The sequence below is a fragment of the Narcine bancroftii genome, chromosome 8 (genome assembly GCF_036971445.1).
Source record: "Narcine bancroftii isolate sNarBan1 chromosome 8, sNarBan1.hap1, whole genome shotgun sequence".
Lineage (NCBI taxonomy): Eukaryota > Metazoa > Chordata > Chondrichthyes > Torpediniformes > Narcinidae > Narcine > Narcine bancroftii.
This window is the reverse complement of record NC_091476.1, coordinates 4263402-4286801: the sequence shown is the minus strand read 5'-3', so window position 1 is coordinate 4286801 and position 23400 is coordinate 4263402. Positions and strand designations below refer to the sequence as shown.

Sequence of the window (23400 nt, the reverse complement as noted above, 5' to 3'; positions counted from 1 at the left end):
TTCCTGAAATCCATGTCTTCTGCTCAGTCTAGAGGATCGACATGCCATCAGCTGTATTGTATACTACGGTGATTATTCATTTATAGCCTGCCCAGAGACGGTTAAAATCTCCTGTTAATGTTTCCTGCTATTTGGTGTTCTACATTTCCCTAAAAGCAAGTTTTCTTCCTGATCCTAAATATTTCCCATAACCATCTTCATGTGGCCCTTTGAATACTCTCTAACTTTTCCCATCAGCTCCTGGTCACCACCCATGTGCAAGTTACTATATAAATGTGGAGAGGGACAGCCAATGGACTCTTAATTGAAATGAAGTGTTTATGATACATGAAAGGCTTTATTTTATGTCCTATTCAGGCCAATCAACTCAAACCCAAGAGCAACAGGTAGTGCAACAAATAAGACAAAAGTGCAGAAATATAATACTAGACGAAGAAAAATTTCTTAAAACAGTGCTACGTTGAGGCAGTTTTGTGAGTATGGGAGATTTTATTTTGATATTAGACACATTGAGACTGATTACAGCAGGAAAGAAGCTGTCCTTGAATCTAGTAATCATATTTTCAAACTCCTGTATCCTCTGGTCAACAGAAAGGCCGGGGGCCGGGTGGCCAAGGTGGGCCTTTTTTTTTATGTTGGCTGCTTTTCCGAGGCAGTGGAAAATGTAGATGGAGCCAACAGAGGAATGGCTGGTTTGTGCGATGGCTTGAGCCATGTCCACAACTCTCTGTGGTTTCTTGCAGGTCTTGGCCAGGATACTTCCCATACCGAACCCTACGGTAGGATCTTGATTAGAGTTCCAACTTTCCTTCTGCTACACAGATGTTACCTGACCCACTGACTTCCTCCAGTAGCATGCCTTTTGCCCTCTGAGCAGGATTCTCTCACTCTTAGCCTTGCCCCACTTCTGAAAAACCCCAAAGACAAGAATTACCAACTAGCTGCCTCTTTAACATTCATCTCAAGTTGACAGATAAATAAACACTGGACTCCAGCATCATCAAGGTTTCTTATCTCCAGATAAACAAACAGGTTGGGTTTAAAGATATCTCGCTTGCAGAATGAAGGAAAGTAGCCAACAGAGTGAGACTTTAATTACACACACACATTTTATATTTGTGCATAAGGGGTTAAATTTAGAGTTGTTTAGAGATAAATAAGATATGTGATGTTAATAGTTTAATTTTTAAAAACTGTTATTTTGAATTTACCACTGTCTGGTGAATTTTCCATTGCTATTCCTGTGTTAATGCTAACAAAGTGCCTTTAGTCCCAAACAAAATTTAAGGGGGTTTTTAGTTCATAACAGCTTTTGCTCCAAGGACTGGAATATGTGCTGTTTCTTAATTTAATTTAGACACAGTAGCAGGTCATTTCGGCCCACGGATCTGTGCAGCCAAATTTGTACCCTATTAACCTACACCCCCAGTATGTTTTTGAATGGTGGTAGGAAACTGAAGCTCCCTGGAGAATCCCACGCAGACACGAGGAGACTCCTTACAGACAGCACCAGATTCGAACCCCGCTCCTCTCCCAATCGCTGGCGTCGTAAAGACGTGTGCTACCCGCTACGCCAATCGTGCCATCCTTTCATCAGGTTTTACCTCAAGAAGATAAACTTGAACTTGAAAAGGTTTATCGAGTCCATGCCAGCCAAAAAAATACCAACTTCTCAATTCTGAATCTGTAGCTTTCAAAGTGATGATAAAGCCACTGCCCAGCAAGGGATCTTTTAATATTGGATGCATCTTTCCCACCTCTGTTGTCTTGGCATGTTCTACACCTCCAGCTCTCAAGACGCTTCTCCCAAATGCCCTTGGTTTTTAACAATAACCCTTCAGTACTACCTGCTGACCATTCACTGTGCATGTGAACAGGTTGTAATTAAAGGATAGCCAAAGGTGCATAGGGTTAATAGGTCAATTGGTCACATGGTGAGTTTGGGTAGCACAGGCTCATGCTCAGGAAAGGGCTGCTACCGTGCTGCATCTCAAAATTATTTTTTAATTATAAATAAAATTCTATTTCTAAGTGGGCAATATACAGTTTTGGGTGGAAAACAGATAGATTAGACAGTAGGCGTTTTTATGCTGCAGCCCTCCAGGGACCCAGGTGCAATTAGTGGGGAAAAGGTCTCTCCAGCACTTTTTAAGCTGGTGGGGGGGGGGGGGGGGGAGAAAAAAAATTGACCCAGTGAATCACCAACATGGCGATTTAAGGGGGATCCCACCCCTGCAAGGGATGCAGTAGGTAATGCATCATGTAAACTATTAGTGGTCAGTCTCCCTCGTCCCCCTCACCAGCTGTCAGTCCCTCCCCACACCACTTTCAATCGCATTCCCCCCCACCTTGCGGCAGCAAACTCCTCTCTTCCCCCCCCCCCCCCCCGTAGCAGCCAACCCCTCTGCTCCCCCGCCCACAGCATCAACCTCTCCCCCCAATGGTGCCCCCCCTGCAGCAGTAACCTCTCCCCTCAATTGAGGCCCCCCCCACCATGGCAACGACCGCTCTCTCCCACCCCCCCCACCCGATCGCAGCAGACACTTCAGCTGGGGTTTCCCTGTGACGCCAGCCTGCAAGCACTGGAATCACAGGAGTAATGGTCGGCCATTTTCGTTTTCAAGCTGCTGGTGGACGAGACCTAGGTAAGTTTAACTAGGTTCCCTGACTACCTCTGAGGTAGGGCAGGGACCCAGTTGATTTAGGAGCCCTCTGACTGGGTTGGATCCTTTCAAGCTGCCTTGTGAGAGGGGCGCTAACCCCACTTTGCCCAGTTAACTCCATTTTACAAGGCAGCTTGAAAGCACTTATTGCGATAATCAATGTTAATTACTTTCAACAATCTTGCTCACACTACTACATAGTACAAGATGAAAACAATATGTGCATTTAGCTTCCTCAGAAGGCTTGTGGTTAGAGCTTTCCCCAAGACTACTGTTCCCAATCTATGTTACAAATTAATAATTGCTGCTCATGCCCAGTCTGAAAAAAAATTGACATTAGCAACAAATCCAAAAGTGTTTCTAAGACAAGTCCATTATTACCGACTGCCAAAAGCCATTAATCAGGGATTTATTCAAGGGTTCTCCTAATCGGTCACTCCAGTGAAAGATTGCTCGGAAAAACCTGATTTTTCAATGGTTTTCTGTTGATTTTCTGCAAATCAGAAAAACTGAAGAACATCGTAGCAACTTCCCCCAAAAGGAGCACCCAGTCTCAGTGTGACCAGAGGAAAAGTAGCCAAGATCAGTAATTTCGGAGCACAAGACCATCAGTCCAGTTGTCCACCAAGAAATACCACAATTCTGGGTTCAAATGGGACAGCAATTTCCCAAACTTTCCGTAATTTTATGCAATTATTCATGTGAGAGCATGAAAAACACTGGCCAACTTGTTCAACCTCAAGATTTATTCAGTGAAACACCCAATAGAGTAGGACCTTCAACCCAAGTTACAGTGAGCTGTCACCTTCTCTTCCAAAAATCCAAGTTTAAACTTTCTTCAACGAATATATCCATCTTTAAAGCATGTATTATGTACAAAACAAAATGCTGCTCAGCAGTAAGGGGAAAAAATTACAGGGCACCCGCTGCCACAGAATGTCAATGGTAATCATTGTCTCTTACCTGCCCGACACTCGAGCAGCCTTTTCAAAAAACTTGGCTCTGGAAGCAACCCTGCAAAGTATAAGAGTACAGTCTAACCATTCCCTTGCAAAGGTTAACCATCATAAAACCAAAGGAAAGATTAGGGCTTCATGCTCCAGTGGCTGGATGCCTGGAACTGCTGCAGAATCTCACTCTCTCTTTTGAGGGTGTACATGGTTATTTTTTTCTTTTTCAAGACTCCAAACAAATAGCATACCTGAGCAATGGATGCCTACCTCAGAATTGATCACACCCCATGGAGCAGAGGTGACTATTTTGTCTCATTTCTCCAGGTCACAGTTTGGGATGAAGGAGGCTGACAGATTCCTTGTGGGATTGGCACATTTCACCAACTCTGATGCTGGAACATTGCTTATCCAGAAATCAATTTTAAAGACAATATGTGTGCCAGAGAATAAAAAAGATCATTTGTAATTTCTTTCAAAGGAGTGTTTTTAATTTTGTTGACCCATTTGGACTGAAATTCAAAACCTAAAGCAAACAGAGTTAAAAAAAAATCACAAGGATCTACATGATGTACTTGGAGATAATTTAAGCTTGGAAAGTTCTCCAAAAAGCAATTTATTGTGACTTTCAACACACACATCCCTAACTCCTACACAAAAAGGAAATAAAAAAATTCAAGAAGCTCATTGGATGCAAAGTACTGGAATTTATTCCAAACAAAAAAAGATGAGGGTGGGGCAGAGGGAATGGGGTTGTGGATGGAAGTGAAGGAGAGTGGAAGAGTAGAAGCCTTAGCGTTAATGGAGAGACTTTGGAAGGAGTGCATGTCAAAAACTCACTGAATGCATGGGGGGGGGGGGGTAATGGTGAGGGGAAGACTTTAATCTAGCCGTCACATCTCCCGTTTCTCTTCCAATGTGTAGATAGCATTTCTGGATTGGCATTAGTTTAGCTGGCACAGACCCTCACCTGGCCAGCCTGGAAGACTGCACTCCAGTTGTTAGTTTCAGAAGATTAAATATGAGCAGCATGAAGGAGGAGCCCTGGGATGATGAGGAAAAAGAAGAAATTGATCCAGGAGCGTAGCAAGAATCTGGTGGGATTTCAAAAGTATCCAGGTTGTTTTTGGTGAAAATTTCTCTGCTGGCTACACAGGTGCTCTACAAAATAGGATGGGCCAACTTTAAGATTCTGTCTGCTTTTAGAAATGAAAGTGGTATCTTTATTGAGTTAGCAGAAAGGTATATTGTGGGAGCAGAACAAAACACAGAAGAAAGAACCACAGAAGAAAGAGTGGAAATAAGGCACCATGGTTGATTTACAACCCTCTTCAACCAATGTTCCCACTAATGTTTCGTAGTCAAAGATCTTATGTTGTGCAATTTTTTTTTCCTGTGACAAATGTCTGTGTGCACTGATTGCTTGTGCAAATATAAACCTGAAATTGTTTCAAAATAATTTTGGCACAGCCTATCGCTCATGGCTAATAAACTGTATTGGTACATTTTAATAATAATGAGTAGGATTGCATTCTACAAAGCAATGTATTTAATTAAGATTTTACTATTTTGATCAGTTTGTTGTTCCATTAATCAAACCTTCTGTGCTCACATTAATTTCCTTTGTGCGCTGGTCGCACACGCACAGCTTAGAGGGGACAGTGGCTTTAACCCAATCTTCTGCCTTCTCCCTAGAACCCTCAATTCCCTTCCTGATCCCTACCTTCTCCTTAAATATTCCCTATGACTTGGCCTTCACAGCCAGTAACAAATTCCACAAATTTGCCACACTCTGGATGAAGAAATTCCTCCTCATCTCTTGTTCTAAAGGGATGTTATAGTATTCTGAGGCTGTGTCCTCTGGTCCCAGACTTCCCTACCATAGGAAACATTCTTTCCACATCCACTCTATCCAGGCCTTTCAGTATTCAATAGGTTTCAATGAGATCCCCCTCTTTCTTCTAAACTCCAGCAAGTCCAATCCCAGAGCCTTTCAACACTCTTCATATGAAAATCCTTGAACCCTCTCCACATCCTTCCTTAGATATGGAGCTCAAAACTGCTCCCAGTATTCTAAGTTACAGGGGAGGGAGGAAAATGGGATGTGCATACCCCCAGCTTGAGGAAGCTAAGACAAACTAGTTCAAAATGGGCTCTGAGTTTTATCTTTATTTAAAAAAATGGCATCAATGAATTTTAATCATGGGATCGAGGAATCAGTTTGGACTGGACAATTAGAGTAAATTAATTCTCATCTTCCACGTGTCATTTGATTTATAAAAATGGAAGATTAAAATGAAAGCTGCAAGCTAAGTATTAGTTTGCTAGAGTGGGAAAGGGCAGTTCCACAATTCTCTGACATTGAACAGCACGTCGTTAGTCTGGGATGTTGGGGTAAGCTGCCATTTCCTAGTGGTTAAGAAAGAAATAATAACACTCAACCCCTCATTTTGAGCAACTTCAAAGCACCAATAAGTTTGGTGCGGACTGATTTCTTGGGGTGAACAGAGCTTCAAACCTGGAATCGGTACGAATTCCAACTGTTTAGTCTGTTTCGGGAAGTACGATGCTTAGCCAATTGTTTGGGACAACATCTTTAACTGGACAAACAGAAGCACCGAAGGGAAAATACTATACTTGAAGAATCCAATTTTAAAAATTCAAAAAAATCATATCTGAACCAAACCAGCAGCAAATCATAAAAGAAATTTGTTCTGAAGCAAAGATATCTATGTTCAGGAAATGGGCATTTAAATACTCAGAGGCCAAATGTCTGCTGTGAGTGTTGGTCGGATTAATCCAAGCTTTGTGCAAATGGAATTTAACTTTATACAGTAAAGGATGGAAATGTTCATTGGCAAACAGATGCGTGCTTCAAAGGAATGAGACTGTAAATGGATTTACAATCTTTTATATAAAAAGTCTTTGCTATTCATACTCTTTTTTTCTTCCGTATGTCATTGCCCAATCACCAAGGACAAGGATTGAAGCCTACTGAAGTTTTCTGGGATGGAATTGAAAAGGTTATCTTCTTCCTCCAAAAACAGGGGTCGAGAAAAAAGGACCAGTTTAGGAGCAGGAAGACAGGTCCAAGTGCCAAATCAGAAGAGTCTAGCAATTTACCCCCCAAGCTGTGCCAGCACACAACACACACCAGTGTTCTCAGTCTCACACTGCAGTCCAGAGGAATTTTTATTTCTTTATTCTGCATCATATATAAGTGATCTGGTTTCAAGTAGCCCCATGTACTTTTGTAAAACATTATCAGCTAAATGGAACTAGAACAGTATCTGACATCTCCGACAAAGACTTTGTTTAAAATAGAGGCATTACTCAAAGTTCAAGTTGATTGTCAGAGTTGGTCAGCAATTAAAAACATTTTAAGACAAATTTGCAGTTGCTATGTGGCTTACAGAGTCATTTTCAACCTTTCTTTGGCACGACCCCCTTAGAAACTCTGCTCAAAGTTCCCTGTGAAGAAGACAAGTTCAGTTGGTTTCTTCTTTACTTCTCACCTACCAACTACATAAAAACCAAAAAATATTACAATTTCAGTCCATGGATCTGCACCCCCCCCCCTCCAACAAATGTGGCTGTATGGCCCCTCATGAAAATGGCTGGCTTAGAGGACCAAAATAAATCAATAATTCTGAAAATTTGAAGTGGATCAGTTAAAGTTTTCAAGCTGCTTGATATACTTTGGCTGGCTGGCTTTATAGGGGTCACATACTCTTAATTACTCAGTTTACATTTGCTCAAAGACCCCCTTCCCCTTCTCAAACATCTGAGAAAATGGAAGAAATCAGCAATTCAGTTAGTGTCCGTGGGTAGAAATGGTCAGTCACCGTTTCAGGTTGGGACCCTTAATCAAAACTTGAGAGTAAAACAGTGACTGACCATTTCTGACCAACTGACCCAAAATACTCACTAACCACCTCTCACCATGGATTTGCCTCAACTCCTGAGCATTTGCTGTTTTTGTTACACCTTCTCTTTACCTTCCTTTGTTGACTCCTTCTCTATCACCATCTCTTTCTCTTCCCACTTTCCCGTCTTCTCATGCAATCTTTCCCCTTCTTCCCTGGCCAAGCTGTCTTTAGTTTCAACATCTCAGCTTGGCTGAATTCAGCCGACAGTGAGAGGAGGGGAGGAAGTCGGCAAGGGAGAATGAATGGAGAAGGTGCCTTACCAAATGCAAGCTCAAGCTGGCCAAAGGTATAGGTGCCGATAAAGCCTCCCAGAATACCCCGAGATAAAATCAGTTAATTAGCCACGACAGGAGGTATAAAGTTCACAAGAAACAGAACTTACACTGAAGGTGGAGTATCCTCTGTGGTGCTGGATGGTTCTACTTTAGGTGGAGGAACCTTGTCCCGACAAGGAGGATCTGGTGGTCTCATGGGAGGACGCTGCAAGACTGATGAACTCTTCTCCTGGTGGACGCGATGTACAATAACGTTACTATAATCACCTGAAAAGGGGAAAAAAAAAAAGTCGCCTCACTGTCCTGTCACTGAGAAACCTCTCACAGTGAACGAGACACTTAAATTTCAAATGGAAAAAGCTTCAACTGCTACATTTTTTTTTAATCCCAGTTCCCTTCCCCTTGCTGCCCACTTGTATCCTCTCCTATTATAATTGGATTAAAAATTCCCTCTCAACCCTTCAGTCTTACAAATTTAGCATTCAACTATTAAGTTTTAGATACGGATGTTTAGAAAGAGCCTTGTGTAAAATTTTGTGTCCATCCAGGACACAAGTGTGCTTCAACCTTAATAGGCTGTTCTCCCTCCTGAACTGGATTACTGCAATCACAGCAATGAACACGCCTGTCCCCTTCACAAAACTGCTGCCTCCAAACCGGGTCTCAGATGGATAGAGGCAGACAAATTACCTCACCCCACCCCCCAGACATTACTTCCTCCGCCCTTCCATACATCGACATTCCATGAGAGAGAATTGGCTAAAGCATTTGCTTATTAGTCCAACATTCCACTTCAACCATACTGCCTCCAACCCTCCCACCAGGAATAAAATTCACCAAAGTATGAGTATTGAACTACCAGATTCAAGGACAGTTTCTTTCTTGCTGTCATCCGCCTCATGAATGAACCTCATAATAGCAAAATTATGCTGTCATTGATCTCTCTGTAACTCTGCACATCTATATTGTTTCTTACTTGCAGTACAGTATTTTACTTGCTGCATCATGTATAGGATGTCCTGCTGGACTGCTTGCAAACAAACTATCACTGTATTTTGGCACAGGTAACAGTAAAGCTGAATATAAATAGGAGTAAAACACGGACATCTACAGATACTGTAATTGAAGTTAAAACACAAACCTGGAGAAACTTAGCAGGTCAAACATTGTCCTTTAAATTAGCAAAGATAAAAATAGAAAAACCAACATTTTGGGCTTGAGCCCTTCATCAAGGCATAAAGTTGAAAATGTTCCCCTATCTGTGTCAGGTCTAATTCAATTAACCTGGCAGAGAAGAAGTAAACTCCAGGACCTTCCCAATCTGAGTTACTCATGAAACTTTCAAGAGATGGTACATCTGTACCAATGGTCCTCAATATTCTCTTGGATTAATCAAACAAAAGTATTTTCTTCAATCACAAGGAAACCAACCTCACTGTAAACAAGGAAATCATTTTTCATTGAGGATGTGGAGGCTTTCAAGCAAGTACCCAAGAGATTTATCAGGATGGTGCCACGATTAGAGGGTATAAGCTAAGGGGAAAGGTTGGACAAACTTGGGTTGTTCTCTCTGGAGCATTGCATGCAGAGGGGTGAGCTGACGGAACCAGAGAATGTCTCAGCACAGAAAACACGCCATTCATCCCCTCCAGTCTGTGCTGACCATCTTCTCCCTGTTCCTGGATAGGCAACTTTTTTTAAAAACTCACATTCCACCTTAAGTGATCTCTATGCCATGTGGTCTGTAAGGGATTGCTTAAGGTGGGATGTGGGTGGGAAGGGAAGGTTGAGAACCACTGCTCTGGACCCAATTGTTACTGAAATATTTTGCTTGAGAAAAATTGTCAATGGCCCATTTCCTTTGGAGTTCGGAAACTGTGCAGATAACGAGTGAATGAGGGACGATTAAACCATTGACATCCAGCTTGCCATGTTGATGAGTTTAGCAGAAACCTCTTGGGTCATAATGTAAAAACACAAACTTTTGCTTTTTCATTTATTTTCCACATCCAGGACTTGAATCTGGAATGGGAACTAGAGGTTTTAAACCAGCAGCGGCAAATGCTCTTCAATTTGCGTGAATCAGGTGTCTGTCCCGAGGTGCTGTCACTGTGCTGGAAAGGATTTATTGGGATCACTGTTCATCCAGTGTGAAGCAAGACAGTGGCCACCCTTAATGGGGTCAGTTTTCACGAAATATTGAAAAACCAAAGGCAGCAGGTCAGGATTATGGGACAGGGTTTCCACATGTTCCTTACAAGCCCAAGCTCTATAATTGAAAAAAAATGTTTTAGCAGCTTTAGGTTGGATTAATATTATCGCACAGAAAGTTAAAAACCAACCAATGATGTGAATACGAGAGTTTTACCCATATACCACCCTCCCCCAACTCAATCCACATACATATTTCCACACCTATACCCAGCTACACTAATTTCATCCCATTGTATCCACCCATTATTAGCCCAAACCATGGTCACAGTGATAAGTCTTCAGTTATGTTTTATGTCAGCAATTAACCAATAGCCAAGGAGGTGAACACACAACCAGAAACACTTGGAGGAGCTGAAATGCATCCCATCGTTTCAACCACACTCCAAGGGGTTAAAGTTTCCTCACGTGCCCCTTGTGTACAAATCAATTAGCTCCACCTGGATTCCAGATTTTCCAGGTGGAAATGGGTGCCATTGTATTAGGACCATTGCCTGGGATCATGGACCAAGCTTTTTGCATCTCAAAGTTAAATGATTTCTTGATCTGTCCTGATTACTGGAACTAAAGGCAAAGGTGGAGCCACTGAATAACTATTCCTATCTCTGTCCAACTTGATTTTGCTACAGTCAAATTCAATTTAAAATCTTGAAATAAATTAGGCTGGAGATTAGAAGTGGTGTTTCTTTCCCACACATTAATAGAGATTGCAAAATTAATATTTCATGCGATCCAACTTTCCACATATTTACCGTCTTCAGTATAAAACATTTTGGAAGGAAGTGGCTTTGATTGAAAGGACAATGCTCGAGATACACCAGCATTGCTCTGATCTGGCAAAGGTGCCCCATTTACAGATTTTGGCACCAGTTTCAGGCCACTTTCTTTCAATTTTGGTGCAGTTTTTCCCAGGTCCATCTCAGAGTTCTGGTTGCTTGCAGCATGCCGAGCAAAAGGCTCCATTTCTGATACTCGCAAGTATCCCATGTGTGGTCTTGCTGTCCGCTGCAATGGGACAGGGCTTGGAGGGAAGCCCAGAACACCCATTTCCAGATTATTGCCTCCATTGGCATTTTGGTTCATGTTCCCAGCACCATCTGCAAAGCAACAAAGACAATCAATATTCCAGATGCAAGAGGGTACAGAATGGTTGTAACCCATATAAGCAGCTCCTTTTAACCAGATAAGTGATCCCAGACTGGCTCACATGGATTTAAAACAGACGAGAAGGAACTTCTTTTCCTGCAGGGTCGTGAACCCGTGGAATCCTCTGCCCAAGGAAGCAGTGGAGGCAACCTCATTTAAGACAGAGATAGATATTTGAAGAATAGGGAGATTAAGAGTTATGGGGAACAGGCAGCTAAGAGCAGCCCAGTTCACAGCCAGATCAGCTATCACCTGATTGAATGATGGAGTAGGCTCAATGGGTCATATGATGAACTCCTGCTCAATGTTAAGCACTCATTCCCAAAATCTCTGCTACTTAGAAGAAGTTTATGGGAAGGAATTGAAAAGAAATGTTTGGCCATAGGATGAAATTAAGCAGACTAGGGCTTTAGTCCTAAGAGTGCAAGAAGGAGGGGGTGATCTCATGTAGGTATACAAAATGAGGAGAGGAATAGATCCGATAGATTGGGCGAACACAAAGAATTTTTTACATAGAGTAGGGAAATTTGTGGGGAGGGAGAGATATTTAATAGAAACCTGAGGGGTAACTTTTTTAAAAAACACAGAGGGCGGAGGGTGGAATGGGCTGCCAGAGCTGGTGGTTGAGACAAGAAAAAGATTGGAAGGATGCATGGATAGGATGGGTTAAGAGGGATATGGGCAAAATGCAAGGAATTGGGACTACTACAGGTGGGACATTTTGGTCAGCATGGGCAAGATGGGCTGAAGGGTCTGTTTCCATGCTGTCTGACTCTATGGCTGACATTTTGGAATTTAATCACTGAATATTTCCCTTATTAGTTAGGACATACTTTGATCCATTAGATGGCGTAACTAAGTATTACTTGTAACACTGCATTCTAATAAATACAAAGCATGTTTGAAAAGATGTGAACAATCTCAGTGAACTTGTGTTTCAATGGAACTCAATGACATCCCAAGCAAGAACTATACACTACCTAGCACCACATTGATACGTCTCCCCCATAGGCCCAGGGAAGTACCCCAGATTTGGCTTGGGCTGCAGAGATAGTGACAACCTACAATCATGAGGGCAGATCCACAAAGGAACTGAAGACTCTCGTCAACTTCAGTTTTACCATATTTTCAAGTGGACCTTGGATCATGCTCTAATTCTAAGTGAATAAACATGCCTTGCTGTTAACAAAAAGTCACAAAACATTGGCCTTGACTTCAGCTACGAGTTAGCAAATTATTTATAGGATTGTGAAGAAATTTAACACTTTCTGTGAGCCAAGATATCCATCAGCAAATTACAAGACCACAAGTCAGATGCCTACATAAATACTGCCCCATTTTTTTTTTTAAAAACTTCCCGAAGCACTTCCACAAGAATCTGACAAAACTGCTTTAACAGACATTCATGCCTCTGTGCCCTTAAACGATGGAGGAGTTCAAGGGTTACCTTAGACCAGGTTATCCAGCAAGTCGAGTTAGGTGAATGTACAAATGCTTCTCTAAGTATCAGTTCAAATTGCTGCTTCATAGAGCGACTATTTCTAGATAATGAAGACAGATCCAAATAGATGTGTCCATGTGCTTTACAATGCTGTACACATATTAAAGACCCACAGGAGATTGCTAGGCGCTTAAAAATCCAATGGTACAAACACAATAGTGATTTGAAAAAAAAAGCCTTCCGGCTGTTCACTAGACCCCCAGTCTTAGTGTCATCTGCAAATTTGCTGATCCAATTACTAATGACTCTTTCACTACTTCCATACTACATCCATGGAACACTAGAGCATAGAAACAGGCCCCAATCCATCCGGTGTGTACAAAATATTTTTTACGTCTCATCCCATCAACCTGCTCTCAGGGGATAGCTCTCCCATTCACGTTCCTCTCCAAATTTCTCTTATGTTGAAATCACACTCTCTCACCACCCTCTGAGTGAAAATTCCCCCTAATGCTCACCTTCACCCTAAACCCACCCTCATAATTTTGTGTACCTCCATCATATCACCCTTCATTCCCCGATGCTTCAGGAAATTAAGTCCTAACCTTTCCCTACAACTCAGCTCCTCAAGTCTCAGCAACAAACTTTCTTTGCACTCTTTCTGTCTTATTAAGACCTTTCTAATAAGTAAGTGACCAAAACTGCCCACAATACTCCAACTTTGGCCTCACCAATGTCTTGTACAACTTCAGTACAACTCCTACATACAATGCTCTGATCTATGAAGGCCAATGTGCCAAAGGCTCTCTTTACAACCCTAACTTCCTGTGATGCCACTTTCAAGAAATTATGTGTCTGTATCTCTAGGTCCCTCTGTTCTGCCAACTCCGCATTGGCCTACCATTTACTGTAGAGGTCCTTGACTTGTCTTCTCAGAGTGCAACTCCCCGCATTAGTTGGCATTAAATTCTATTTGCCATTTTACAGCTGGTTCAGATCCTGCGGCAAAATTTGAAAAAAAAAAGCCTTCCTTGCTGTTCACTAGACCCCCAGTCTTAGTGTCATCTGCAAATTTGCTGATCCAATTTACTACAATGTAGATGAGCAATTCTCAATAGGGTTGGTGAATAGCCCCCAAAGTTTGGGGGTGGGGGGGGGGGAATGATCATGGATTGAAATCATAAAAAATGGTTGAGAATGGCTGATCTAGATCATTGATATTGATGACAAACAACAATGGTCCCAGCACCAATCCCCAAGGCACTTCCCTTGTCACAGGCCTCCAGATAGAGAGGTAATCATCTATTACCCCTCCCTGGCTTCTCCCACAAAGCCAATGCCTAATCCAATTTACTATCTCAACCTGGATACTGAACAACTGAACCTTCTCAACCTACCTCCATGCAGGATGTCATGGAAGGTCTTACTAATTTCCATGTAGATAACATTAACTGACTTTCCTTCATTACCTTTCCTGGTAGCCTCCTTGAAAAACACTTAAAATTAGTTTGACATGACTAACCATACACAAAGTCATGCTGACTATCATTATTCAGTCCCATCTATCCAAATACTTTTATATCTTCGGACACCTTCCACTACTGACATCAGGCTCACCAGCCCACAATTCTTGGAGCCTTTCTTAAACAACAGAACATTAGCTATCCTCCAAGCCTCCTGCATCTCATCTGTGGCTGAGGATGTTGTTAAGGCCCATACAATTTCAGCACCAGCCTCTCTCAAGCTCAAGGTCCCAGGGAATATCTTGTCAGATTTATCCACCTTTATTTGCCTCAAGACAGAAAGCACCTCCTCTGTAATCTGTATAGGTTCCATAGCCTCACTGCTGTTTTGCCACACTTCGATATACTCTGAATCCATCTCCTGAGTAAACACAGATGCAAAAAATCCATTTAAGATTTCCTACATCTCTTTCGGACGCAAGCATAGATGACCACTCTGGTCTTTAATAAGACCCATTTTGTCCCTTGCTATTCTTTTGTTCTTAATATATCTATCGAGGCCTTTGGGATTATCCTTCAACTTGACTCTCAGAGCCACTTCATGCCTTCTTTTAACCAGGGCCTCAATCTCTCTTGAAAACCAAGGTTCCTTCTACCTGTTAGCCTTACCTTTAATTCTGATTAAAATATTCTGATTAGAATTTATTCCCACCTCCAAAGCACACCTTTGCCAGAAAAAAACCAGTCGCCCTCCCCCTGGTTTTTTGTACCCCTGCTCCTAATTTGGCAGAAGATATGGTCTCAAATTACATAGAATACAACTTTATAGGTATAGAGTTGATGTACTCACTCATGACCAATTATTTTCAGCCCATTTTAAAATAAAGTGTTTGCTGAGGTGACAACAATTCATCCCACATTCCTTGCCTCAATCATAATGAACTTATTTACAAACTACAGGCAAACAGGAGACTGCAGAAGCTGGAATCTAAAGCTAAACACAATCTGCTGGAGGAATCAATAGGTTGAGCAGCATCAGTGAGAAAGAAAAAAAATAGTTGACATTTTGAGCAAAACCCTTCACCAGGACTGAGGCTATGGAGGAGAAAGGCTGATAAAACGATGTTCAGGTGGGATGGGTCGGACTTGGGGCCAGTAGGGCATTGGTGGACCAGGGAGAGGTGAAGAATAACAGACAAAGGCAGTTGACTTGCAGATCCCAGAAAGAGGAAGGGTGATGCAAGAGGACCATAGAGGTGAGTTGGAGGAAGAGTCATACAGGATGGGGTGAGCCTAAGGTTACCAGAGATGGAAGCTGATAAGAAAAGGTGAGAGTCACAGTCTAATGCGAGACCAGATACAACTTATTTACCTCATTATGTAGAGATAAATGACTGATATCCTTCTCGCCAAGAAGAAACCGCACAAAGCAATTAAATATTGAAGAACTGGTTTTGTAGTTCGTACTTTAATAGGGGGAAAACAGATCAGATATCTGGAAAGGGAATTAAGTGTGTGGGATGAGTTCCACTTCAATCTTTTGGGTCACACTAAAGGAGGGAGGGGTGGTTTCTGGGCTGGAAGACAGAAAAAGAACATCAAACTTTGCAGCTCATGGTGTTGTCCTGACCTATAGAAGCCTACTTTACAGCAAACTAAATTTCCCTCCCACACACCCATAACCCTCTATCTTTCTGCATCCATGTGCCTGTCTGAGTCTTTTGAATGTCCCTATTGTACCAGCCTCTACCACCATCCTAGCAATGCCTTCCAGGCATTATCTCTGACATCTCCCCTACACTTTCCCTCCACTCATCTTAATCGATATCCTCTGGTTTTTGCTATTGTTGCCCCAGGAAAAAAGAGGCTGGCTGTCTACCCTATCTAAGCCCCTCATAATGTAATATACCTCAATGAAATCATCCTCTCAATGTTGTTGTTCCAAAGAGAAAAGCCCTAGCTCTGTCAACCTTGCTTCATATGACATGTTCTCCAATCCAGGCAACACCCTGATAAATCTCTTCTACACCTTCACAAAAACTTACACCTCCTTCCTGTAATGAAGTGTCCAGAACTGAATGCAATACCTCAAGTGTGGTCCAACCAGAGTTTTAAGAAGCTGCAACATTACCTCACGGCTCTTGAACTCAATTAGAGGCCAGGAGGAAGCAGCAAGATTATATCCACCACTCCCTACCTCACCCCAGGCTCAGGAATCCTAGAGGCCTGTAACAAGGAAGAACCCCATGCTGTTGAAGGACCACTATTCAAATTCACCACCAATAGAGGAGAAAAAAAAGGAGACTCGTCTCATTAACGCAGCCACACTGAATAAAAATCTTTCTCCACCAGCCCAGTGATTAGGATTCCAATTCAAAGACTGTAGTTAAATTGCAGAACCATATTAAAAAATTGGAAAACCAGGATCTCAATCGCATATCCAGCTAACAGCTGCAAACAATTGATCAAACCAGACACCACCGCTCTCACAAAAGAGACTGGCACTGGCGCCAAGCAGCCAGAACTTCAGACACGTATATGAACAGCGTTCTAAATTCACCAGCCACCCAACGCAAGCTGCTGACTGCCTGATTAAAGGAGCAAAATCCATGTGTACAAATTAAAAAGAGAACGCTCAACCCTTCTTAAATGCTGAAGAGTACATGAATCAGCCCCAAATATCTCAATTAACGATCTCAAACACCTCAGTCATGTTGTCAGCTATGTTAACAGCTGAAGAAAAAGGAGATAAAATTAAAACTCAGTTCAAAACTGGGGTCTGATCACCACAGACTCCTTGGCTCCTCGATTACTGTTTCCAAGTCCATTAAAACTGCCTTAGGAGATTGCCCTGAGCTTTATTTTCAAATAGACTGCTTTAAAAGGGTGGGTTTTTGAGTGTACGTCAAGTAAACTGGCAGAGATTGAAGGGGTATGAAGAATACCTCTAGGGGTTTACACAGGTACTCCAGAGGAACTAGTCACTGTTTTTCTCTTTTTTCTTTGGCTTGGCTTCACGGACGAAGATTTATGGAGGGGTATGTCCATGTCTGCTACAGGCTTGTTGGTGACTGACAAGTCCGATGCGGGACAGGCAGGCACGGTTGAAGCGGTTGCAAGGGAAAATTGGTGGGTTGGGTGTTAGGTTTTTCCTCCTTTGTCTTTTGTCAGTGAGGTGGGCTCTGCGGTCTTCTTCAAAGGAGGTTGCTGCCCGCTGAACTGTGAGGCGCCAAGATGCATGGTTGGAGGCGATATCAGCCCACTGGCAGTGGTCAATGTGGCAGGCACCAAGAGATTTCTTTAAGCAGTCCTTGTACCTCTTCTTTGGTGCACCTCTGTCTCGGTGGCCAGTGGAGAGCTCGCCATATAACACGATCTTGGGAAGGCGATGGTCCTCCATTCTGGAGACGTGACCCACCCAGCGCAGTTGGGTCTTCAGCAGCATGGATTTGATGCTTGTGGACTCTGCCAGCTCGAGTACTTCGATGTTGGTGATGAAGTCATTCCGATTAATCTTGAGGATGGAGCGGAGACAGCGCTGATGGAAGCGTTCTAGGAGCCGTAGGTGATGACGGTAGAGGATCCATGATTCAGAGCAAAACAGGAGCGTGGGTATGACAACGGTTCTGTACACGCTGATCTTTGTGTGTTTCTTCAGGTGGTTGTTTTTCCAGACTCTTTTGTGTCGTCTTCCAAAGGTGCTATTGCCTTGGCGAGTCTGTTGTCTATCTCTTTGTCGATCCTTGCCTCAGATGATAATGGTGCAGCCGAGGTAGGTAAACTGGTTGACCGTTTTGAGTTCTGTGTGCCCGATGGAGATGTGGTGGTCATGGTGGGCTGATGGAGGACCTCAGTTTTCTTCAGGCTGACTTCCAAGCCTAACATTTTGGCAGTTTCCGCAAAACAGGACGTCAAGCGCTGAAGAGCTGGCTCTGAATGGGCAACTAAAGCGGCATCGTCTGCAAAGAGTAGTTCACAGACAAGTTGCTCTTGTGTCTTGGTGTGAGCTTGCAGGCGCCTCAGATTGAAGAGACTGCCATCCGTGCAGTACCGGATGTAAACAGCGTCTTCATTGTTGAGGTCTTTATGGCTTGTTTCTGCATCATGCTGAAGAAGATAGTAAAGAGGGTTGGTGCGAGAACGCAGCCTTGCTTCATGCCGCTGTCAATGGAGAAGAGTTCGGAGAGCTCATTGCTGTATCTGACCCGACCTTGTTGGTTTTCATGCAGCTGGATAACCATGTTGAGGAACTTTGGGGGGCATCCGATGCGCTCTAGTATTTGCCAAAGCCCTTTCCTGCTCACGGTGTCAAAGCCTTTGGTGAGGTCAACAAAGGTGATGTAGAGTCCTTTGTTTTGTTCTCTGCACTTTTCTTGGAGCTGTCTGAGGGCAAAGACTACGTCAGTAGTTCCTCTGTTTGCGCGAAAGCCACACTGTGATTCTGGGAGGACATTTTCAGCGACACTAGGTATTAGTCTATTAAGGAGAATCCTAGTGAAGATTTTGCTTGCAATGGAGAGCAGCGTGATTCCCCTGTAGTTTGAGCAGTCTGATTTCTCGCCTTTGTTTTTGTACAGGGTGATGATGATGGCATCACGAAGGTCCTGAGGCAGCTTTCCTTGGTCCCAGCAGATCATGAAAAACTCATGCAGTTTGGTATGCAGAGCTTTGCCGCCAGCCTTCCAGACCTCTGGGGGGATTCCATCCATACCTGCTGCTTTGCCACTTTTCAGTTGTTCAATTGCCTTATATGTCTCTTCCCAGTTAAGGACCTCATCCAGCTCTAGCCTCAAGGGTTGTTGAGGTTGCTGGAGCAGGGTGGATTCTTGGACTGAGCTGTTGGCACTGAAAAGAGATTGGAAGTGTTCTGACCATCAATTGAGGATGGAGATCTTGTCGCTGAGGAGAACTTCGCCGTCTGAGCTGCGCAGAAGGCTTTGGACTTGGAGTGAGGAGCCTCATAGAAACCCCTGAAGTCGCCAATGTCAGCGCTAAGCTGGGTTCGTTTGGCGAGGCTAGTCCACCACTCATTTTGGATCTCCTGGAGTTTGCGCTGAAGATGGCTGCATGTGAGATGGAAGGCTCGTTTTTTCTCTGGCCAGGAAGGCTTTGCAAGGTGAGCCTGGTGGGCAGATTGCTTCTTTGCCAGCAGCTGTAAACTGCTGTGTCACTACAGTTTCACCTTTTAGGCTTTCCTAGTTGTGCCTTGAAACTCTGCTAAAGATTAGGATCCCTGGTCAATGTTGGAAAGTGAAGTAGTTGAGAGATATCATCATTTAAAAATTTAATGTACAGACTGCGCCATAGCACCCAATCCCTTCCTCCACTTCAGCTACTCTCTGGACTAAACATCTGCTTCAGGGAAAAGAAATAACATCTTTCCAGCCAACAAAGCACCATTCAATAATTCTGACGGAAAATGCATTTGAATAAACCAAAGAATTAAGCAAAGGAATCGCGCATCTTGAATTACAAAAAAAAATTAAAAGTGAACACAAGATCAGTGAATCATTTTAAAAATAACGGAGTAGAAATCAATAAGTGGACTTTTATTCAGTGACTAAATGAACTGGCAGAGTATTTTGGGTCCAACTATATTAACACATGCTCAGCTGTAAAGGATATTGGGGATAAGAAATCCTGTTAATAAAAGACTTGAATTTAACCAGTGAAGTTGCCACGTTTCATAGGAAGAGTTCAAAGGAATCTGTCTTTGCGAATGCAACTGAAGCCTTTAACAGCACACACCTGATCAGTCATCATTAGACCAGGGACAGCAGAGACAGGGGGCAAGGAATGATTCTCTAACTCAGGGATTCTGCCACAATAACTTTCAAAAATCAATACCATGTGTCCATTTGGTGGGTCCGTTTATTTGTTTTTCCTGTACTTATGCAATGTTGCTTTGCTTGATTGTGCACCACACTTTGAGGATACTTCAGTGTGGGAGGGACTCCAACATAGTTTTACAAGAATGATACCTGGATTCCAAGAGCTAAGTCCACAGAGAGGAATTATGAGACCAGTCATTGAGACACAAAAATATCATGGAATGATTTTCTCCAAAATTTTAAAAGATAAACAGGGAAAGTTGATATGGTTTCTTGTGATTGGATAGTTTCAGACTCGATGACATAGACTAAAAGTAAAAGCCATTTCTATGCACAAAGGTCATTGGTGTTTGAAGCTTTCATCCACTTGTAACAAATGATACTGGGTCATTAGTTAAAATTTTTAACCAGAGATCAATAGATTTTGGCTATTTAAAAGCTATTAAAAGATTGGGAGCAAAATTGAGTATTTAGAGCAATGGTTCTAGATCAGCCATACCAAATCTTTGTTTTGGCTATGGCCCCCTTAGGACTCTGCTCAGAGTTTATGGGCCCCCTTCCCTGTGAAGCAGTCAAGTATTGTTGGTTTCTTCCATACTGCTCTCCCATTGACCACATAGAAAAACATGTTAAAAATTGTGATTTCAGTCCGTTCCCTCCCCCTTAATAAATGTGCCATGCCACCCAGAGGGACCACACAGCCTCCATTGAGAATGGTCAGTGTAGATTAGCTATGGAAGAACACAAGAGAAGGTACATACGTAAAAGATTTTGAGAGAATAAGGCCAAGACTAGAGTGCATATAGCACGAGTCGGACTATCCAGTGAATTCATTCAAAAAAACAAATCATAAAATTATTTCACTAAATGGGGTAGCAGGTTAGGCCAAAGGATCTAGATGCATGGCCTTTATAAATATCAATTACAACAGATGTTGGATTAATCAAGGATGTTGGATTACTCAAGGAAGTGGCCATACTCAAGGAAGTGGCCATTTAGATAGCAGATGCTTTAAGAATTATTTTCCAGAACTCGATAGACTCAGGATCAGTACCCATGGATTGGAGGGTAGCTAATGTTACCCCACTATTTAAAAAGGGGGGTAGAGAAAAAGCAGGGAATTATCAGCCTGTGAGCCTTATATCAGTAGTGGGCAAAATGATGGAATCCATTATTAAGGATGTAATAGCGGAGCATATGACTAGCAGAGAAGGGATCGGACGGAGTCAACATGGATTTACAAAAGGTAAATCGTGCTTGACAAATCTATTGGAATTCTTTGAGATGGTGACAGGTAAAATAGATGGGGGAGAGCCAGTGGATGTGGTGTACCTGGACTTCCAAAAGGCCTTCAATAAGGTCCCGTATAAACGACTGGCTTCCAAAATCAAGGCTCATGGAATTGGGGGCAAAGTATTGATGTGGATTGAGAACTGGCTGGCAGGTAGAAGACAGAGAGTTGGGATAAATGGCTCGTTTTCTGAGTGGGGTACCACAGGGATCTGTACTGGGACCCCAGCTGTTCACAATTTACATTAATGATCTGGATGAGGGGATTGGATGTAATATCTCCAAATTTGCAGATGACACTAAGCTAGGAGGGGTTGTGTGCACGGAAGAGGGGGTCAGGAAGCTCCAGTGTGATTTGGATAAATTGAGGGACTGGGCAGATACATGGCAAATGCACTACAATGTGGATAAATGTGAGGTTATCCACTTTGGTAATACAAACCGGAGGGCAGATTACTATTTGAATGCCAATAGATTAAGAGATGAGGAAGTGCAGAGAGACCTAGGGGCACTTGTACATCAGTCTCTGAAGGCGAGCATGCAGGTACAGCAGGCGGTTAAAAAGGCAAATGGTATGTGGGCCTTCATATCAAGAGGGTTTGAGTCGAGGAACAAGGATACCTTACTGCAGCTGTACAGGGCCTTGGTGAGACCCCACCTGGAGTATTGTGTGCAGTTTTGGTCACCTTATCTAAGGAAGGATGTTCTTGCAATGGAGGGAGTGCAGAGGCGATTTACCAGGCTGATACCTGGAATGGCAGGAATGACGTATGAGGAAAGATTGCGTAAATTGGGATTGTACTCACTGGAGTTTAGAAGATTGAGAGGGGATCTCATAGAGACCAATAAAATTCTGGCAGGACTGGACAGAATGGATGCAGATGGGATGTTTCCAATAATGGGAAAATCCAGAACCCGGGGCCATGGTTTGAGGATAATAGGCAAACCATTTAGGACCGAGATGAGGAGGAATTTCTTGATCCAGAGGGTGGTGAATCTGTGGAATTCATTGCCACAGAGGGCAGTGGAGGCAGGTTCACTAAATCTATTTAGGAGGGAATTAGATCTATTTCTTCAGTATAAGGGTATTAAAGGTTCCGGAGAGAAGGCGGGGACGGGGTACTGAACTTTAAGATCAGCCATGATCTTGTTGAATGGCGGAGCAGGCTCGAAGGGTCGAATGACCTACTCCTGCTCCTATCTTCTATGTTTCTATGTTAATGGAAAAACAATCTGCTGGAGGAAGACAATGGGTCAAGTAATGCCAGTGAGGGAAAAAAAACAGTTGTTGATGATTTAGGTCAGAACCCTTCATCAAGACAATTTCCTCCATTAGGTTGTATAAACTGTAATCAGGAACAAAAAAACTTTTCTCTCATGTGCCATCAGATGCCCAGATATTTTGAAATGAGGTTGTTTCAGTTTGAAGTGAGACCATCCTGTGAGACACTAAAGGAGAGAAGCTGACTCACAATTCCAAAGTTTAAAGTTCAGATTTATTGCCAGAGTACATAGGTGACATAAAACCCTGAGGTTCCTTTTCCTGCAGGGGAGGCAGAATCATTGGTAGTGAAGTGACCCAAGTTCAATCTCGACTTCTGGTACTGTCTGTGTGAAGTTTACACAATCTCCCCATGAAAAAATGGATTTCCTCTGGGTGCTCCAGTATCCCACATTCCACAGATATAGAGATTGATCAGTAATTGGCCTCTGCAAATTGACCTTTCAGCGTCTGTAGAATCTGGGGAAGTTGATGAGAATGTGTGGAGCAGAGTATTCAGGGGAAAATTAATGTAGTGTGGAATTACTCCAAGAGCATAGAACCAATGGAATAAAGTGTCCTCCTTCTACATCACAAAGAAACAGGGAATTGAATTGATCCTGAGGCCTTCATCACCAAACAGATCCATGCACTAGGCTTCCACCCAACAACCTCACAATGGATTAATGGTCATTGCTCTGAAACATCGATCAACAGTTTCTCTCCCACAGATGCTGCCCGGGATGCTGACCACTTTTCCAACCATTTCCATTCTATATGACATCTATTGGACAAGGTATTCTCAAATGGAGAGACAGCTCGAACAACACAGGCTGGCACAAGTGAAGTACCTGAAGTTCCAGCTTTCATTGAATTGTATCACAGGAGTTAGTATGATCAAAAGGGGTGGGGGGGGGGGAGGATATCAAATAGTGTGTAG

At 42.8% G+C, this 23400-nt stretch overlaps 1 protein-coding gene across 14 annotated transcripts in view; it reads right to left on the bottom strand.

The window, feature by feature from the left end:
* Positions 1–23400, bottom strand: part of ophn1 (oligophrenin 1) — a 190567-nt gene that overhangs the window by 28342 nt on the left and 138825 nt on the right. For 9 of the 14 annotated variants that reach the window (XR_011342792.1, XR_011342790.1, XR_011342791.1 and 6 more), the window contains 3 exons: positions 10781–11125; positions 7925–8084; positions 3627–3677 (listed from right to left, as the gene is read on the bottom strand). Coding sequence is in view for 9 of the 14 variants with exons in the window: in XM_069892713.1 (XP_069748814.1) it covers positions 3627–3677; positions 7925–8084; positions 10781–11125 (556 nt within the window). In the remaining 5 variants the exon portion in view is untranslated. Of the gene's footprint in view, positions 1–469; positions 908–3626; positions 3678–7026; positions 7136–7924; positions 8085–10780; positions 11126–23400 lie in introns of those variants that run through there. The other 5 variants (XM_069892717.1, XM_069892716.1, XR_011342794.1 and 2 more) reach the window with 4 other exon arrangements.